Source organism: Sander vitreus, chromosome 20, assembly GCF_031162955.1.
Source record: "Sander vitreus isolate 19-12246 chromosome 20, sanVit1, whole genome shotgun sequence".
Taxonomy (NCBI): Eukaryota; Metazoa; Chordata; class Actinopteri; order Perciformes; family Percidae; genus Sander; species Sander vitreus.
Window position 1 is genome coordinate 22,963,319 of NC_135874.1, and position 15,646 is coordinate 22,978,964.

The 15,646-nt window shown below is 41.8% G+C and overlaps 1 protein-coding gene across 1 annotated transcript; it reads right to left on the reverse strand.

The window, feature by feature from the left end:
- Window positions 1-2,544: 2,544 nt before the first annotated feature.
- LOC144535625 (general transcription factor II-I repeat domain-containing protein 2A-like) lies at window positions 2,545-14,082 on the reverse strand. Its single transcript, XM_078278161.1, has 4 exons — window positions 14,007-14,082; window positions 6,690-7,917; window positions 6,256-6,313; window positions 2,545-2,601 (listed from the first exon to the last, which is right to left on the reverse strand). Exons 1-4 carry the CDS (start codon window positions 14,080-14,082, stop codon window positions 2,545-2,547), a joined length of 1,419 nt encoding a protein of 472 aa, XP_078134287.1.
- Window positions 14,083-15,646: the final 1,564 nt, after the last annotated feature.

A 15,646-nucleotide genomic window follows, 5' to 3' on the forward strand; every position in this document is an offset into this window, starting at 1 on the left:
TAGATCTGACCATAATTACACTTGTTCTTTCCAGAAACTACCGTTGCTTTAGCCTATTATTTCAGTTGCCACCCTGGCAGTGGAAGCGATCGTGAGAACAAATAAAATATATAAAAAACATAATTCAAACCGATGTGCGCATTTGGCAACACACGGCTCAAGAAGCCGATAGCCTATATGTAATTACCTCCCATTAAAATCTAAATATTTCATAAAAATACCCATCAGGGAATGTTAACGGGGTTGTTGGTCTCTAAATTACTTACTAAAATTCTAAGTTACTACCCAGTACCGATTTTTTAATAATAATAATAATAATAATAATAATAATAATAATAATAACACATTTCATTTATAACTCACTTTACATTTAAAAACAAATCTCAAAGTGCTACAGGGTAAAAGCATCAATATAAAAGACAGATAAAAGCAGCAACCAGCGAGGTTAACTAAAAGTCACAAGTCTATATCCTTCACAGGATTGCTCCGTTGCCGACGGAAATTCCGGATTTCACTCATTTAGGCCGGATATCCGTTGCCTTGGGCTTCCTTTGTGTTGGCATTTTAAACTCCGGTCTGTTGATGAAGACTATGGTGAACTGCTCCTCAGATCTCTGCAGGGCAAATCCAGACAGCTAGCTAGACTATCTGTCTAATCTGAGTTTTCTGTTGCACGACTAAAACAACTTTTGAACATACACATGTTCCACCAAAACAAGTTCCTTCACAAGGCTATTTTGCAGCGGCACCGCTGCTTTTCCTGGTGCCTAGCACCGCCCAAGACGATTGTGATTGGTTCAAAGAAATGCCAATAGACCAGAGCATGTTTTTCTCCCATCCCGGAATGCTGTGTGGACTAGCCAGAAGGTCTGGCAAAGCGAGACTAAAAGTCACAGGTCTTGCTAAAACGAAATGTTTTAAGTCCTTTTTTTTAAACTCTCAGTAGTCTGAGGTGCCCTCAGATGATCAGGGAGGGCATTGCATACACGAGGGGAGGCAGAACAGAAAGCCTGATCACCTGAGCTTAATCCTGGGGAGGAGGCGGCGATATGTGTTTGCAGAGCGGAGGGATCGTGTGGAGGTTAGAGGGGTTAGGAGTTCTTTCAAGTAGGTGGCCAAATTGTTGGTACCTGAGAGCACTTAGGTATCACTGAGAGTGAGTGAGAGAGAAGCGTAACACCTGCATTTACTCCTGTGAGACGCATGGAGCAATGAGAGCGTTTGTGTTGCATGAGATGTGCGAGTAAAAAAAAAACACATCTGATATGGACACAAGATTCTTTTTACGGTGACTTTTCCTGCAGGAGTATAAGGAATCTTTTCACCAAGTTGCATACATTGTCTGTAACAGCCCTGGTAATTGGTGTGTCTTTAGCATTATGTGAGAGTTCCTTCTCCACACTGTCAGGAGTCCTAACCCCCCCCCCCAAAATCATTGCACGTGAAAGAAAGAGGAATTTGGTGATCTTGGCCCATGAGAAATCAATAACAAATACCTTAGACATGGACGAATGTGTTAGATTGTGTTTGCCAAGAGAAACAGGAGACTGAAAAGTGGGTATGGTGAGGAGTCTCAGTTTTAATTTTATTTGAGAACTAAGCTCATTCAATGAAACATGTTATGGAGTTGATCATGTTAAAATCTAGATGATAGAAGATTTTTATTTTAGGGTAAATCAGTCTGCCCTCCACTGACTCAAATGATAGTGTAGCAGCAAACTTAAGACATGTTGCTTGACAACCTCTCAATTTCCCTGCTTCAAAATGTTCTTTATAAATGAGAATAACATAAAATAGACTACTTTATTAATCCCCATGAGGCAAATTAATCTTGGATTTAACACATCCAAACAGCCCATACACAAACACAGAGCCATAAGCTGGAGAGGCCTGAGGGCACAATGGCAGAAGCTTGCATCTGTGATTTTGCCAGATTTTTGTGCCCTCTGGCCAGGGATTCAAGCTGGCAACCTATGGGCTACTAGGCCGCTTCTCTAACCTCTGAGCTACCTACCGCGCTAATATACAGTAGCAGGCTAAAAAACAGCCCTGGTTAAAAAAACTAGTTAGCAAGTGAGCAGAAAGATCAATTCCAAAGAACACATTCGGAACATGACAGGTGGTGTCGATGTAGGGCTCACATGATAGGGCTGTGTGGGTACATCTGACAGATTAGGCTGGTAAGCACAGACACAGCCTACTGATTAAGACTGTGGAACACTCTGGATGAATGAAAATAAAACCTCACATGTATCATTTTTGTTTTAGTGTTTCTTTGACATCCTAACTGGCAGACTTAGAAACTGGTTCTCTGCCCAGCGAGGTTTAACTGAACCAATTTCCGACACCCGACAGCTCTGCCTCTAAGAAATGTTTGTGTAAGTAAAAATCCAATTTTTCTGTTTTTCCTGGATGACAACATCTGTCTGTCTGAGAGAATTGAGATGACAGATCTAAATTGTGTTTTCATAACTCAAATTCAGCAAACAAAACTGGTACACCACATATCTGAATAATCTACATCTATATGCGAGTCTGTGTGATTTATTTACACTCCACCTCCTCCACGTCTCCTCCCTCAACTGTCTTCTGTCTCATCTCCTGTGGGAGAGTGAAGGGAACATCAAGCAGACCAGACTGAGGTGCCAGCCCCCCCCCCTCCCATCTGCTTCCTTATTCTTTCATAAATTATCCAACTAATTTCTGGTTTGTACTCATACATTTGACACAAACCCAGTTGATCACTGACATGCTTTTGTCAATGAGAGGTCAATTTTTGTGTCACATGTGATGAAAAAGATTTGCTAAGCCCTGTCCCCCTTAGTTACTGTTGCTATGCTTATTAATGCACATATGCAGTTTAACCTTACAAGAATAATAGTGATAGAGTTACCAATCTTTTACACTATGGGTCCTTGATTTCAACTGCCGAAATGAAACTTTAAAAAAAGAAATGTAAGTGCTGTAGCTAGCTAGCTAATTAAGCTAATTACACGCCGACTTGTCGGTAGAAGTGACTTGTGTAGAAGTGAGAAGTAGAAGTGTAGAGCTAGTTAGTCCTAGTATTTAAGTATGATGAGTAAAAATGATAAGGAGGTAGGTCACAGCGTTGGTTGGAGGAGTGTAAAATCAATGTAATTTTTTTGTCACCAAGATGGTCCAGTTTCAAATGTCAGGGGCCATCACGCTTTCACTTGGAGAAACTGCTGTGTGTGTGTGTGTGTGTGTGTGTGTGTGTGTGTGTGTGTGTGTGTGTGTGTGTGTGCGCACTTGTGTCTATAAGCACTTTTAAACATTTCTCAAAGTGTTTGCAGTTGCTGGCTAAAAATGCCTTTTAGCAACATTTTACTAGAACAAAGGAAATATTTTATTCCAACATAACCTTGTTTAGCTTACATACATGCTTTGTATTTTTGAAACAGTACGCTTTACTTATAGCTTAACTCTACCTTAGTTAAAGTTGACTGGGCTCAATTCCATAAAGCAGGGCTCTTCAACGTTTTTTAAGCCAAGGACCCCTTAACTGAAAGAGAGAGAGCAGGGACCCCCTACTATATTGTATGAAATATCACGACTACCACGTGAAATACAGTACATGTATCCATTGTGGTGACTCTGTGACCTTTAATCTAGCGGCATCACCTGGCCAAATGAGCACATTTTCATATTCATATGTATTCATCCCTGATCCTGTCATTTTACATGAACAAAAAATCAGTGCACATTCATGGTCCCAGCAAGAAGAAACTGACTTCTCCTTTAGTGCCACCACCAGGCCAAACTCCAGCTATCCCTGTATCAATATTGCCTAGCATAATGTTGTCTGTGATAGTAACAACTAACTGAGGAGATGATTAGACCTTGGCAGAGCTCTGAATTCTATTGAGTGCTTTCTTGCTTAGCTTGTAAATTTCTACCATGCTTCAGCGGTTTATGCTAAAAATGAAGGCAATTGAGGCTTGTTAAAAGTGGTTTCCATCAGCATTACTGCAAGGAACTGATGCTCCGAATCAAATTCATGCAGTGATAACCATAGACCTGGTCTCTGGGCAATGAGCAGGACCAATAGAAAGCCACAGCAAGAGCTTGCAAGATTATGGATCCCCAACACACACACACACACACACACACACACACACACACACACACACACACACACACACACACACACACACACACACACACACACACACAACAAAAGAGTGATATGTTGCTGGAGCTGTCCTCGGGCAGAATCTTTTCATTCTAGTCACTCTGTAACTTGACCTTCTGCATTGTGGCAGCTGGTCTTATTCGGAGGAAATGGCCTTGGGTATTGTGGTGTGATCGTCACATAATGTTGCACGCAACTCAAATTAATTGTAAACATTATTTATTTAAACTAAAGCTTTGTTCCAGTCCCAGGGAAACATTTAAAACCTGAGCAATATTGACATCTAGTGGTTTCAAATAATTTGAGCTCCTGTTTTGTAGACTTAAATTTAGAGATCCAATTTTCCTCAGTTCAATGCAAAACTATTACAATACATGCAATGTACATGTTTAGAATTGAATTTTGGTTTGCATGTAACTACACAAAATGTAGGTATAAAGACAAAAAACAAAATTACCACATTAGAGCCTTACATTTAATACAAAAAATGGATAGTTGGTTCTTAATAAGTGTATAATGAAGCCTATAATGTAATGAACCGTATTGCAAATCAGACTGATTGTAATGAAGGCTGCAACTTTTCCAGTGACCCAGACAATATCATCTTCAAAATCAGTACTCCTTTGAAATACTGTTTAAAAAGTGGCACATTGAAACATAATCAGAATCAGCTTTAAATTGTGTTAAAATTTAGATGTTAAAAATTGCAAGGGGGGAATTTTTTTTCATAAAATTCATTGATTTAAACCTTAAAGGCAAGAGTCGCTGAAAAATAAAATGAGGTCAGTTTTTGGCTGCCTGCAGGCCTTAAAGTGCTCATATTATGCTCATTTTCAGGTTAATAATTGTATTTAGAGGTTGTACCACAATAGGTTTATGTGGTTTAATTTTCAAAAAACATATTTTTGTTGTACTGCACATTGCTGCAGCTCCTCTTTTCACCCTGTGTGTTGAGCTCTCTGTTTTAGCTACAGAGTGAGGCATCGCACTTCTGTTCCATCTTTGTTGGGAGTCGCACATGCGCAGTAGCTAGGTAAGGACTACTAGCCAGTCAGTTGCAGAGTATGAGGGTGTGCCACGCTAGCAGCTAGGCGAGCATTATAACGTGTGTTACAAAGTGACGCTCGTTCGTCACGGAAGTAAAGGCTGGACTACAATAGAGCTGTTTGGAGCAGTTTGTGAACAGTGTTTTCTGTTGAAGATGGTAAGTCCCTTTGGGGTGGACTTTTTCACTTTGTAAACCTATAACGTGCACAAAAAGATATATAACACAATAAAGGAAAGGGGAAAAAGCCAAAAAGCATAATAGGAGCACTTTAAGGTAAAATCTCTTACGGCAGCATTGTGATCACCTTAACTGGCTTATATGACCATATGTCGAGCCTAGGACCGGTAATAAGCCTGGTAAGGTTGAGTCGTTTTGATTTAGCAATCGCTAGCATCGTAATTTGGATGTAACATTTCCATGGCGTCTAGCTATGTTATTCCAAATTCCACATTGTGTTAATGATTACACCATTGAGCTCCTCAGCCAAAGTGCCAGCTAACTAAACGTTAGCCCCTGATGGTTCCATTATCTTATTGCTAAGAGAATATTAGCAAGGATGAGCAGGCTGTACAAAAAACGCGTTGCCGCTTGTTTGCGTTGAGGTGAATCAACAGCGCATCGCTATTCTACTTATCTATCTTGTGACGGTAAGACGCCGCCTGGATGCGGGAGAGGTGTTAAGAATAAGATACAGACATTTCATACAGGAGACGTAAGTAACGCGGACCTGCCGATGCACATTCCACCCACTTTGGAACCGTTCACATGAATCAACCATCACACAAGACGCACACACGATTTTCTGTTCATATAGCAATGTCATAATGACACGTGATGACATGCTTTCCACTGTCTAGACCAGGGGTGGGCAATTCATTTTTACAAGGGGCCACATGAGAAACCTGAATTGTGTCAGAGGGCCACACCAATGATAACTTGAACTTAATTCTGCTCAACTTTCTTCCATTGTAAAATGCACTAAATTATATATAAGTTTATAGAAATACAGCAATACAGCAAACAATAACTTGTAATGTTTTCCACCTCATTTTACCTCTTCAGTGAGAATAATCCAGTCTGTTCTGGGCTTGAACAAGGGCATTGAAATCTGGCTGAATGTCTGAGGTGGCTATGCGAAGGACAGCTGAGAGGTGGTCATCAGTGATAGAGGATCTGTGTTTGGATTTGTTGAACTTCATCACTGAGAATGTCTGTTCACATACATAGGTAGATCCAAAGAGGACTAGAATCCTCTGAGCATGCCTCCTCAGGTGTGGAAAGTTCTCCTCTTTGAGGGAGGAGTAAAAGTCCAGCAGTGAGACTGACCTGATGTGCTCTGCCAGAAGCGTGTCAGACTGCAGGTCAATGAGTTCCATCTGAACATCACTTTGTGTATTATCCACACTGCAGTTGAAGGGAGAAGAAACCATGTGCATTTCACTCTCAAGAGTTTTGAAATCTTGAAATCGCCTCGAAAACTCTCCATGCAGTGCTTCTAACATGGTTGAGTACTTGTGGAGGTGATCGGCTGATCTTGTGGCTTCCTTTAGTGTTGGCAGGTGGGTCGGAATGTTGTCCTTCACTTGGCTTGAGAGAAGCTGCAACTTTCTCATGAAAGCCTTCACTGCACTGTACATCTCATGCACAAAAAGGCCCTTGCACTGCAGTTTGACGTTTAGTTCGTTCATGAGTGCAGTCACATCCACAGCGAATCCGAGGTCTGCCACCCAGTCTTCATCTGAAAGCTCTGGGATGTCATGTCCTTTCTTCACACAGAAATCCTGAATCTGCTCTCTCAGGTCCCAGACACTTTTCAGCACTTTGTCTAGGCTGAGCCACCTGACGGTGCAGTGATAGCTTATGTCACCACGTTCAATCTCATTTTCCTCCAAAAGTGCAACAAATTGCCTGTGATTTAATGCTCTCGCTCTGATGAAGTTAACAGTTTTAGTTACAGCATCAACAACATGGTTCATTTTTAACACTGTCTTGCACAACACTTCCTGATGTATAATACAATGCAAAAATGTCAATTTCTGCACAGGGTTAATTTCTGTCACTTTATCCTGCATTCTCTTTAAAAGTCCAACATTTTTCCCTGTCAGATTTGGACAACCGTCTGTTGTCACACCTGCCAGCTTGTCCCAGTTCAGTCCTAACATGTCCAAACATGCATTTACCTCTGTGAACAAGTCATTACCAGTGGTTGTCCCTTTCATTGACTGCATGGCTGCCAGCTCCTCCGTGACTTGAAAGTCTGCAGTTATCCCACATAAGAAGAGCTGGGCGGTGTCACGTACATCGCAGCTCTCATCCAAAGCCAGAGAAAAACAGTCAAAGTCGGCCGCTCTGTTCTTCAGCTGAAGTTCCAAGTTCCCAGCGATGTCCTCAACCCGCCTCGTTACAGTGCGTCGGGGGAGTGACACGTTCTCAAATTCTGCCTTTTTCTCCGGGCATATCAGTGCAACAGAGTCCAATAAGCACTCCTTAATGAACTCTCCGTCAGAAAACGCCTTACTTTTTCTGCCGATTTTGTGAGAAATTACATAACTTGTCCTGACGGCTGTATCTCTGGGGGGGTGAAGTTTGGTAAAAAGGCCTTGTTGGGTTTGCAGTTTTGCTAGCAACGCATCAGACTCCCTTCCGTGCTCTTCGTCAGTCAGATTTCTGTATTTATCCTCATGCTTGGTGGTGTAGTGGCGATTCAAATTATAATCTTTAAACACAGCGACCTGTGTACCACAAATTAAGCACACAGCGTTACCTTTAATTTCTGTAAAGAAATACTTGGCAGTCCTGTCTTGTTGAAAACACGGCATTCGTTATCAACTTTTCTTTTCTTAGCGTGAGCTGACATCTTGGGGTAATCTGGCTAGCATCACTTGTCGCTGTTCACCTTCACTCACAGCTCACGCACGCACACACACACATACGTCCACACGGAGGTAACACAAACGTAGCGCTTTCAAAATAAAAGCAGCACAGTTGTATTGCACGCACGACATAGATATTTGTTTAATTTATGTTGTAATTTATGGTTGGCCTCACGCGGGCCGGACAGGGACGCACAAAGGGCCGGATGTGGCCCGCGGGCCGTAGTTTGCCCAGGTCTGGTCTAGACCATGCCCCCGGGGGGTTCACATCTTCGTCACCTTTTTCACCCCTGATGAGTTTGCATACCTTGGCTAGGGCATCAGCTTTCCTCAGTGTGTGCTCCCATCATAGACAAAAATAGTTCACCTTCCCCCTCCTCGACTCTGAAGCGTCCAGCACTTGCTGGTTTGACAAGGAACTCAATGCTACCCACGATCTCACTCAGATATAAGCCATTCCTTGCCAGTTGCCCCTCGTTAACAAGTGTGGAGACCCCAGCTCTTGTAGCATTACGACGACAGAATTCTATCCAGAGAGCACTGCATTTTTAAAGGCCCTAAACACTCACACAGGTGTGTTTAGTTAGTCTGGCTGATTAGACCTCTCCCAGGACTATGTGGGTGTGTATGGATTGATTGACTGACATCTTCTGTTAGCTTAGTTGCACCTGAAAAGGGCAGGACAAATGACAGCTTCATCATTCTTCTTGGAAGATAAAAAAACTTGTGACGTAACAAATTCCCATGTGAGCCCACCTTTAACCTGAGCAGAGGTCTAATCAGCCAGGATAACTGAAATCACCTGTATGGGTGTTCAGAGGCTTTGACATTAGATTCATGCTTCGCTTAAAACCTTTGGTGTTATCCGTTCACATTTCCAATTAGAGAAGCTGGCTGAAGGCTTTGTCTGCAATATTAGCATTACACCCAATGATACAATTCCGACATGGAGGCAGCATCAGCAACTACTGAACATTCCAGCCACTCGCTTCCATCAAACCCACTTCTGTTAAACAAGGGTTTTTGGCCATTAACTATCCAAGTAGGGTAGGATTTTCTGTGAACTAAGGGCTGGCTTCTCTGTCCCCAGACCGACGGGTGTGCCCCTAATGTCAGCATGCTAAAATGCTCACAATGACAATTTATTTTCTAGCAGGTATATTGTTTACAAATTTAATTTAGCATGTTAGCATGTTAATGAAAATGAATTCATTCATGTTTTAATTAGCACTGAACAGAGTACAGCTGAGGCTGATGTGAATGTCAGTTTCGCAGGTATTTGTCCTTTAGGTACTGGAAACCTACCAATCACCTGACGTTGTTATCGCTGCTGCGCCGCTAGCATAGCAAAAAAGTTTAAAAACAAAAATGTGAAATCATTTCCTTCCATGTTGATTATGGTTGACGTAATTATTGCTTGCAATATATAAAGATAGGTCAAGTATGGTATTTGTTTCAGTTTTGAGTGAAAACTGAAACTGAGTATGTGTGTGTATAGGGACTAAAATGTTGAATTAAAACAGGAAACCTTATTCATCTCTGCTGATGTGCTGTGACATAAATGAGCCGATGTTTGGCTTTCTGACTAAAAGTAAATGTCAAAACTTTATGGCTTGATGTTGGTACTATTCTGCATTACCAGAGAAATGAGATGAAATAAGTAAGATACTCTTTTCAAAATGTCTTCAAGCACTAGATGAGATAAATTTCCCAGGTAGTCGGGAGGCAGTTCCTTCTCATATAATGCATAATTCTCAGTGGACAGCGGGGAAAGTAAGTCTGCTGCAGCCACCATCGCTTGTCAAGACACTCAAGAGGCCATTTGTTATTCCTCGTCTGTGAGAGGGACTGACATTTCCCATTGGCAGTTGAAGCACATCTAGCGCTGCCCTCTGCCCCCTTCATCTCTTGTGGTTTGCTCAGCTGAAATAGGACAAAGCTCGCGGGGGCTTATAGAAATTCACATGGGGAACTCCGGCGGAGGCACATCCAGGTTGTTTTTTTTTGACAGATGTGCCAAGGTATTGTGGGACTGCGATTGCCTCTGGAGACTGGTAGATCACCTTATTACATACATTTACACAGGAAATGGAAGCATGAAGATAATATTTGAAGCCAGCAGGCTAGTTATGACTTTTCCATGGTTCCATTCAGTGCGTAGATAGCTGAAGAAATCAAATATTATAGCATATGTATGGATTTATGCTTTTACTTTTTTATTATTGAATAGGATGAATATTTTCCCATAACATGATCTGGTTCCTATTATTATTATGCTGATTTTATCGTTATATCCATTTTCACATCCACCCTGCTTAGTTAACATCTAACAAAACACATAGTTCACCTACTGAAAGCATTTCTACTGCCTGTAATGCCGCAGTTCACCTGAAGAGTGAGATATGATGCTGCTCATTTTGGGCAACTGATTGTAGCTAAAGTCACTGTTCAAATTGAAGTACAAAAAATTGTTTTGCCTTTGAAGGAATCCAAGGTCCCAAATGATATATCTAACTGTAAAGCAAGGAATCTCTCTGTGTAAGTGAGTGTGTGTCTGTCATTCGAATATCTGGAGAACCGTTCATCCAATCTACTTCCCACTTGGCGGGTGTATTCATGCATTAAAAAGTCAACCGTGAGTGCAGAGATTATAACTCATAAAAGACATAGAACACTCTTTTAGTGAGACAAGACTGGATGAAGTAAAAAAAACGCTTGCCCCGGGGCACAGTAGCAAGTGACATACATGACACTGGCTACCGGTGGCGGCTCGAAACCGATTTAAGTCACTGGTAATTGCCTACTGTGGTGCGGATGGCTCAGGCCCATTGTACATCTAGGATATGGTCAAACCATACACCCAAGCCCATCCACTACACTCTGCTACTGCCAAACAGCTTGCTACACCCTAACTACGAAGGGGGCCCAGCTACCGCTCAACTAGTCTATATTCACCACGTTCTACTTCTGCGAACGGTCCGTTGCCGCCGGAAATTCCGCCGGATGTCACTCTTTTCTGTTTCCTGTTTTCTGTTGCACGACTAAGACATGTTCCACCAAAACAAGTTCCTTCCCGTGCAGCGGCACCGGGGCTCCGTCGGGAGCTTAGTGCCACCCAAGACGATTGTGATTGGTTTAAAGAAATGCCAATAAACCAGAGCACGTTTTTCTCCCATCCCAGAATGCTGTGTGGACTCGCCAGACCCTCCTCCGCAGCGCTGGGGAGGAAGGTCTGGCAATGCGAGACTACAGCTCTGCTAAATCCAGACTGTTTGCTGTCCTGGCTTCACAATGATGGAACATGCTCCCCACTGACATCAGGACAGCAGAAACTCGACACATTGTCCGTCGCAGACTAAAAACTCATCTGCATCTTGGCCCATGACAAAAGCTCTTGTTTCTAAAATGTAGCCCTTAAACCAGTTTTGCTTATTTGATGAATTGTTTGTACTCGAATGATGCTTGCAATTTAAGTTTTGGGTGGTATCTTCGTGGCTGAATGCACTAATTGTAAGTCACTTTGGATAAAAGCATCAGCTAAATGAATTTAAATGTACTATAATTTAATGTAATGCTACGGTGTATCTGAATTTTGATTGATTTAACTGTCCTGAACCAAATGGTGCACAGCCTGTAAGGTCCTACAGGACGTTTCACAGCTGCAACAACCAACATGGCAAATTATTATGAACAGTTCCACAAATTCAAAGAGAAAACATTTCAAAAAAAAGGTCTAATTTACATAACAGAAATGTCCTTTTGGTAAGGACATAGGGCAGTCTCTCTTCCACACATTTTCTCACCAAAACAAAACAATGTTCCTCATTAAATAAATGGTAAATGGACTGCATTTTCCAGTCTGAATACGTGAGTCACTAAAAATATTTCCGTTTGTCCATTTAGGATGTTCAGTTCCCTTTAATATGCTCAAACCTTTTTACTTTTTCCCCCATATTTATCATCGTTTTTCCCTCCACGTTCTCCAACGTTCCCTCCATAGCTGCGTTCAATGTATCAGCTCAAGTGTTTGACCCACCGCTCAGCTGTTGCTTTGTTAGCAGGTTGGTAGATGTACCTTATCCAGATACTGTTCCCCTTTGATTGGACAAGGTCAAGAGGTCCAGGTCAGCTCTGTGACAGTGAGAGAAAATGTGATGACAAAACACAGCCTGCATCAAAATGTTGCAATGTTAAAAAGTTAGAACTATAGCAGTGGCTTGAATTATGCATGCCGTTCATTATTCATAAACACTCACAAATCCATTATTCAATGTGCAAAAAAAAAGGTCTGCGGTTTATTCACACAATTAGTGGAACACTGACATTTCTTTATATAAGAGTTCATGAATGGTTAACCAGCGATATCGTTGGCTCCGGGTAACCAGTCATCACCAATCATTTGGAAGGCGACATGGTTGTCTCTTCCCTCGGCTGAACTCGTCTAACCTCAGTTCATCCACGAGCTCTGTTAATGAGCCAACATCTCTTCTCTCCATCATCTACAGCGGGGGTGTCAAACATACGGCCCGTGGGCCAGAACTGGCCTGCCAAAGTGTCCTATCCGGCCCACTGGATGACTTTGCAAAGTGTGAAAATTGCAGAGAAGTGATTCATTACAATTCCAAATTGTATTATTTTTCTGTAAAATGTACGACCTTTTGAGTTTTTTCTCGGAAGGTTACCCCTCCCGTGTCCTTAATATAATATTTTTTATTATAATTTGTTTTCCTACTACGGCCTTAGAACGCTGTGTAGGAGCAGTTTGTGAACAGTGTTTTCTATTGGAGATGGTAAGTCCCTTTGGGGTGGACTTTCGGCTTTTTCACTTTGTAAACCTATAACATGCACACAAAAAATAATAAAGGAAAGGGAAAAAGCTAAAAAGCATAATAGGAGCACTTTAAGTGACAAGAGAAGGAGCCAGAGTTTACAGAATCAAGGTCTGACAGACAGGTGAAACTCACGCTAAACAGGAAGGGCTGAGACAGGAATGACGGAACGGACAGAAGGCAGGTCTGGTTTCCAGGAACACGGCAAGGCAGGAGAATCAAGAACAGGCAGCGTCAGTAACAATGAAACTGGAGAACACCAGGAGAAACCTGGCAATGAGTGACTGCACCGGGGAGGCTTAAGTAGTGACTTGATTGCAGGTTAGGAGCATCTGTGTCCAGGTGAGCAGAGTGGCTGATGAGGTGGCTGATGAGGTGTTTCCATGGTAACTTGGGTCACACTTCCAATCAAATCAAATCAAATCAAAAGAACTTTATTTATTTTTTCCATGAGGGAACTTAATTTGTGGCCAGGCACACAATAAAAAAAAAAATTAAAAAAAAAAACCCTGTGGGTAGGAGTAGGGGGGGTGGGTAGGGATAATAGGTCGAAGTCTGGAGCGATGGGGGGGGGGGGCATATTATGCTCATTTTCAGGTTGTATTTTGGGTTTCTACTAGAACATGTTGACATGCTTTAATATTCAAAAAACACAAACATTTTCTCTTTCTGTCTGTCTGAATATACCTGTATTCACCCGGTCAGCCGAGGAATGACTGTTCTGGCACTGTAGCGGTAATTTCTACCTATATATTGTATAGTTGTAACATCACTATGCTGTACGGAAGTCCTGATGGCTCGTTTAAAGGCACAGTTGCTGAACACGGCCCGTGGCCATTTCTCTGTGGATTGAGCGTTTCACAATATTTATATAGCACCTTGACCTGCTTTATAAAAAATAATAAAAAGACATGGAAACCTCACTTTTTTTTTTTTACAATATGGGACTTTTAAACCTTCTTTATGAAACAGAATTTCCTCAAAATAAACCAGACTTGCTGAAGTTAGTCTAAGTAGTAATTGGTAATTTAACTAAATTTCTTGAAAATCGTAATCTGGCTCTCTGTGTTGCTATCATTGTTTGTTAGAAGTGAGGAGCTCACCAATTAGTGGAAAGCACTTCTTTGTCTTCTTATAGCTGTGGACCCCCACCAGATCACCACCCATCACCTCCATCATGGCTGACTCTCACTCAGCTGTTACTGTGTTACTGTGTGCACTGGGAGCATGGAAAGCCTGGATGAGAACTACAGTGTAACTGCTGCCACTGATATTTGCTATTAAAATCATTAGATTGTCATTCACTCATGTCAAAGACAGCTCCCTGTCCCCAGGAAATCAAACCTATATCCCACCCAAGACATGACTGCACTTCCCCATATTCTCTGTTGAACTCGTGACATGAGATGCTTGGTATGCAGCTCAGGCTCCTTCACAGAAGAACAAAGATCACCAGGTGAACTCATGACAGACAGTCGTCCTATACTGTAAGAAATGACCAGGACCAGAGAGGCACTTTGCTTGGTATTCGGAGCCTCACACCTGTCTTGTCAGCCTAAATCACAAAATGGTTCTGCAGCAGTGGAAAGTATCCTCTTCCCCTCCAATTTATAAATATACTCCATTTACCAAATTAAATGCTGATATTGTAAATGATTGCTGGCATGCAGGTACAAGAAATAATGAGGTATACATTTAGGAGCATGAACACAAACGGAAAAAACAAGGCCAACAACCAAAAAGATTTTTCAAGGTTTTGAAATGTCAAGGCACACGTCTAAACTCTTATTTGTCTGCCTGTTCATCTCATCTTTAAACTCACAAACCTTCATTTCTGTAAAATCTCTGTATGAAATAGTGGTTGTTACTGTAAATTCTCACCAATAATAGGCATTTTAACTTGTCATATTGGCAGGGAACTAATAACAGATGGAACTAATGTTAAAAAAGGGCTAGACCATCTACAGTATGTGTCAAATAAAACTGCATCTTTGATGTATTTTTAACTAACGTTAGTATCTTGTTCCAGTGGGAAATAACTTACCTATACTGAAATTATTAAAAGACTTTGCTATATTTCATGTTGGGTCCATTATAGAAACAATAAAAACGGACCAGTTCAGAAGTAGGAAAAGCACAGTCCTGGATGGTTCCCATAGAAAAGCAGCTGTGGTGCTCTTGAGGTGGAGAAGCTAACCAGATGTACCCATCTACCAAACCAGTCTTTATTCTGACATTGGTTCTTCTGTAAACCCCAGCCACAGCCGTAATGGGCTCTGTACTGCCCCTTGAGGCTGGATCCCGGATACCTCCGCTGGTACTTAAGGTAAAACTGGTCCGATTCCAGCCGTGGCGGAGCAACAGCAACGCCGAGTAGATGACGTTACTGACCGAACAAAACATGCATTACGATTAGGGTTGGGCATCGTTTGGATTTTAACAATTCTGATTCCAATTGCGATTCTTCCTTTCGATTCCGGTTGGAGGGGTGGAATTGAAACGGGTCACATGCTTATTTCACAAATAAGAGGAAAGTTTTTAGATTCAATGGTGGGTTGCAGTTTTACCGGGCTTTTTCCAAGGTAAAATGAAGCCACACTAGAGCGCCGCTTACCGTGCTCCATGACTGCAACACAAGCGCCTGGCTGCTACGGAAACCAAAACCTGCACGTTAAATTTGGAACCCATGATCAGATTTGAAACCAAGCGATTCCTATAAAGAAACGATTCCACTGGAATCGTA

Coding starts and splice junctions, on each gene's coding strand:
- LOC144535625 (XM_078278161.1), bottom strand. CDS start 14,082: ATGATGGAGGTGATGGGTGGTGATCTGGTGGGGGTCCACAGCTATAAG. Junction 7,918..14,006: donor GAAGTGCTTTCCACTAATTG/GTGAGCTCCTCA, acceptor CTGTGTTTAAAG/ATTATAATTTGAATCGCCAC. Junction 6,314..6,689: donor TCAACCATGTTAGAAGCACT/GCATGGAGAGTT, acceptor TCAGACATTCAG/CCAGATTTCAATGCCCTTGT.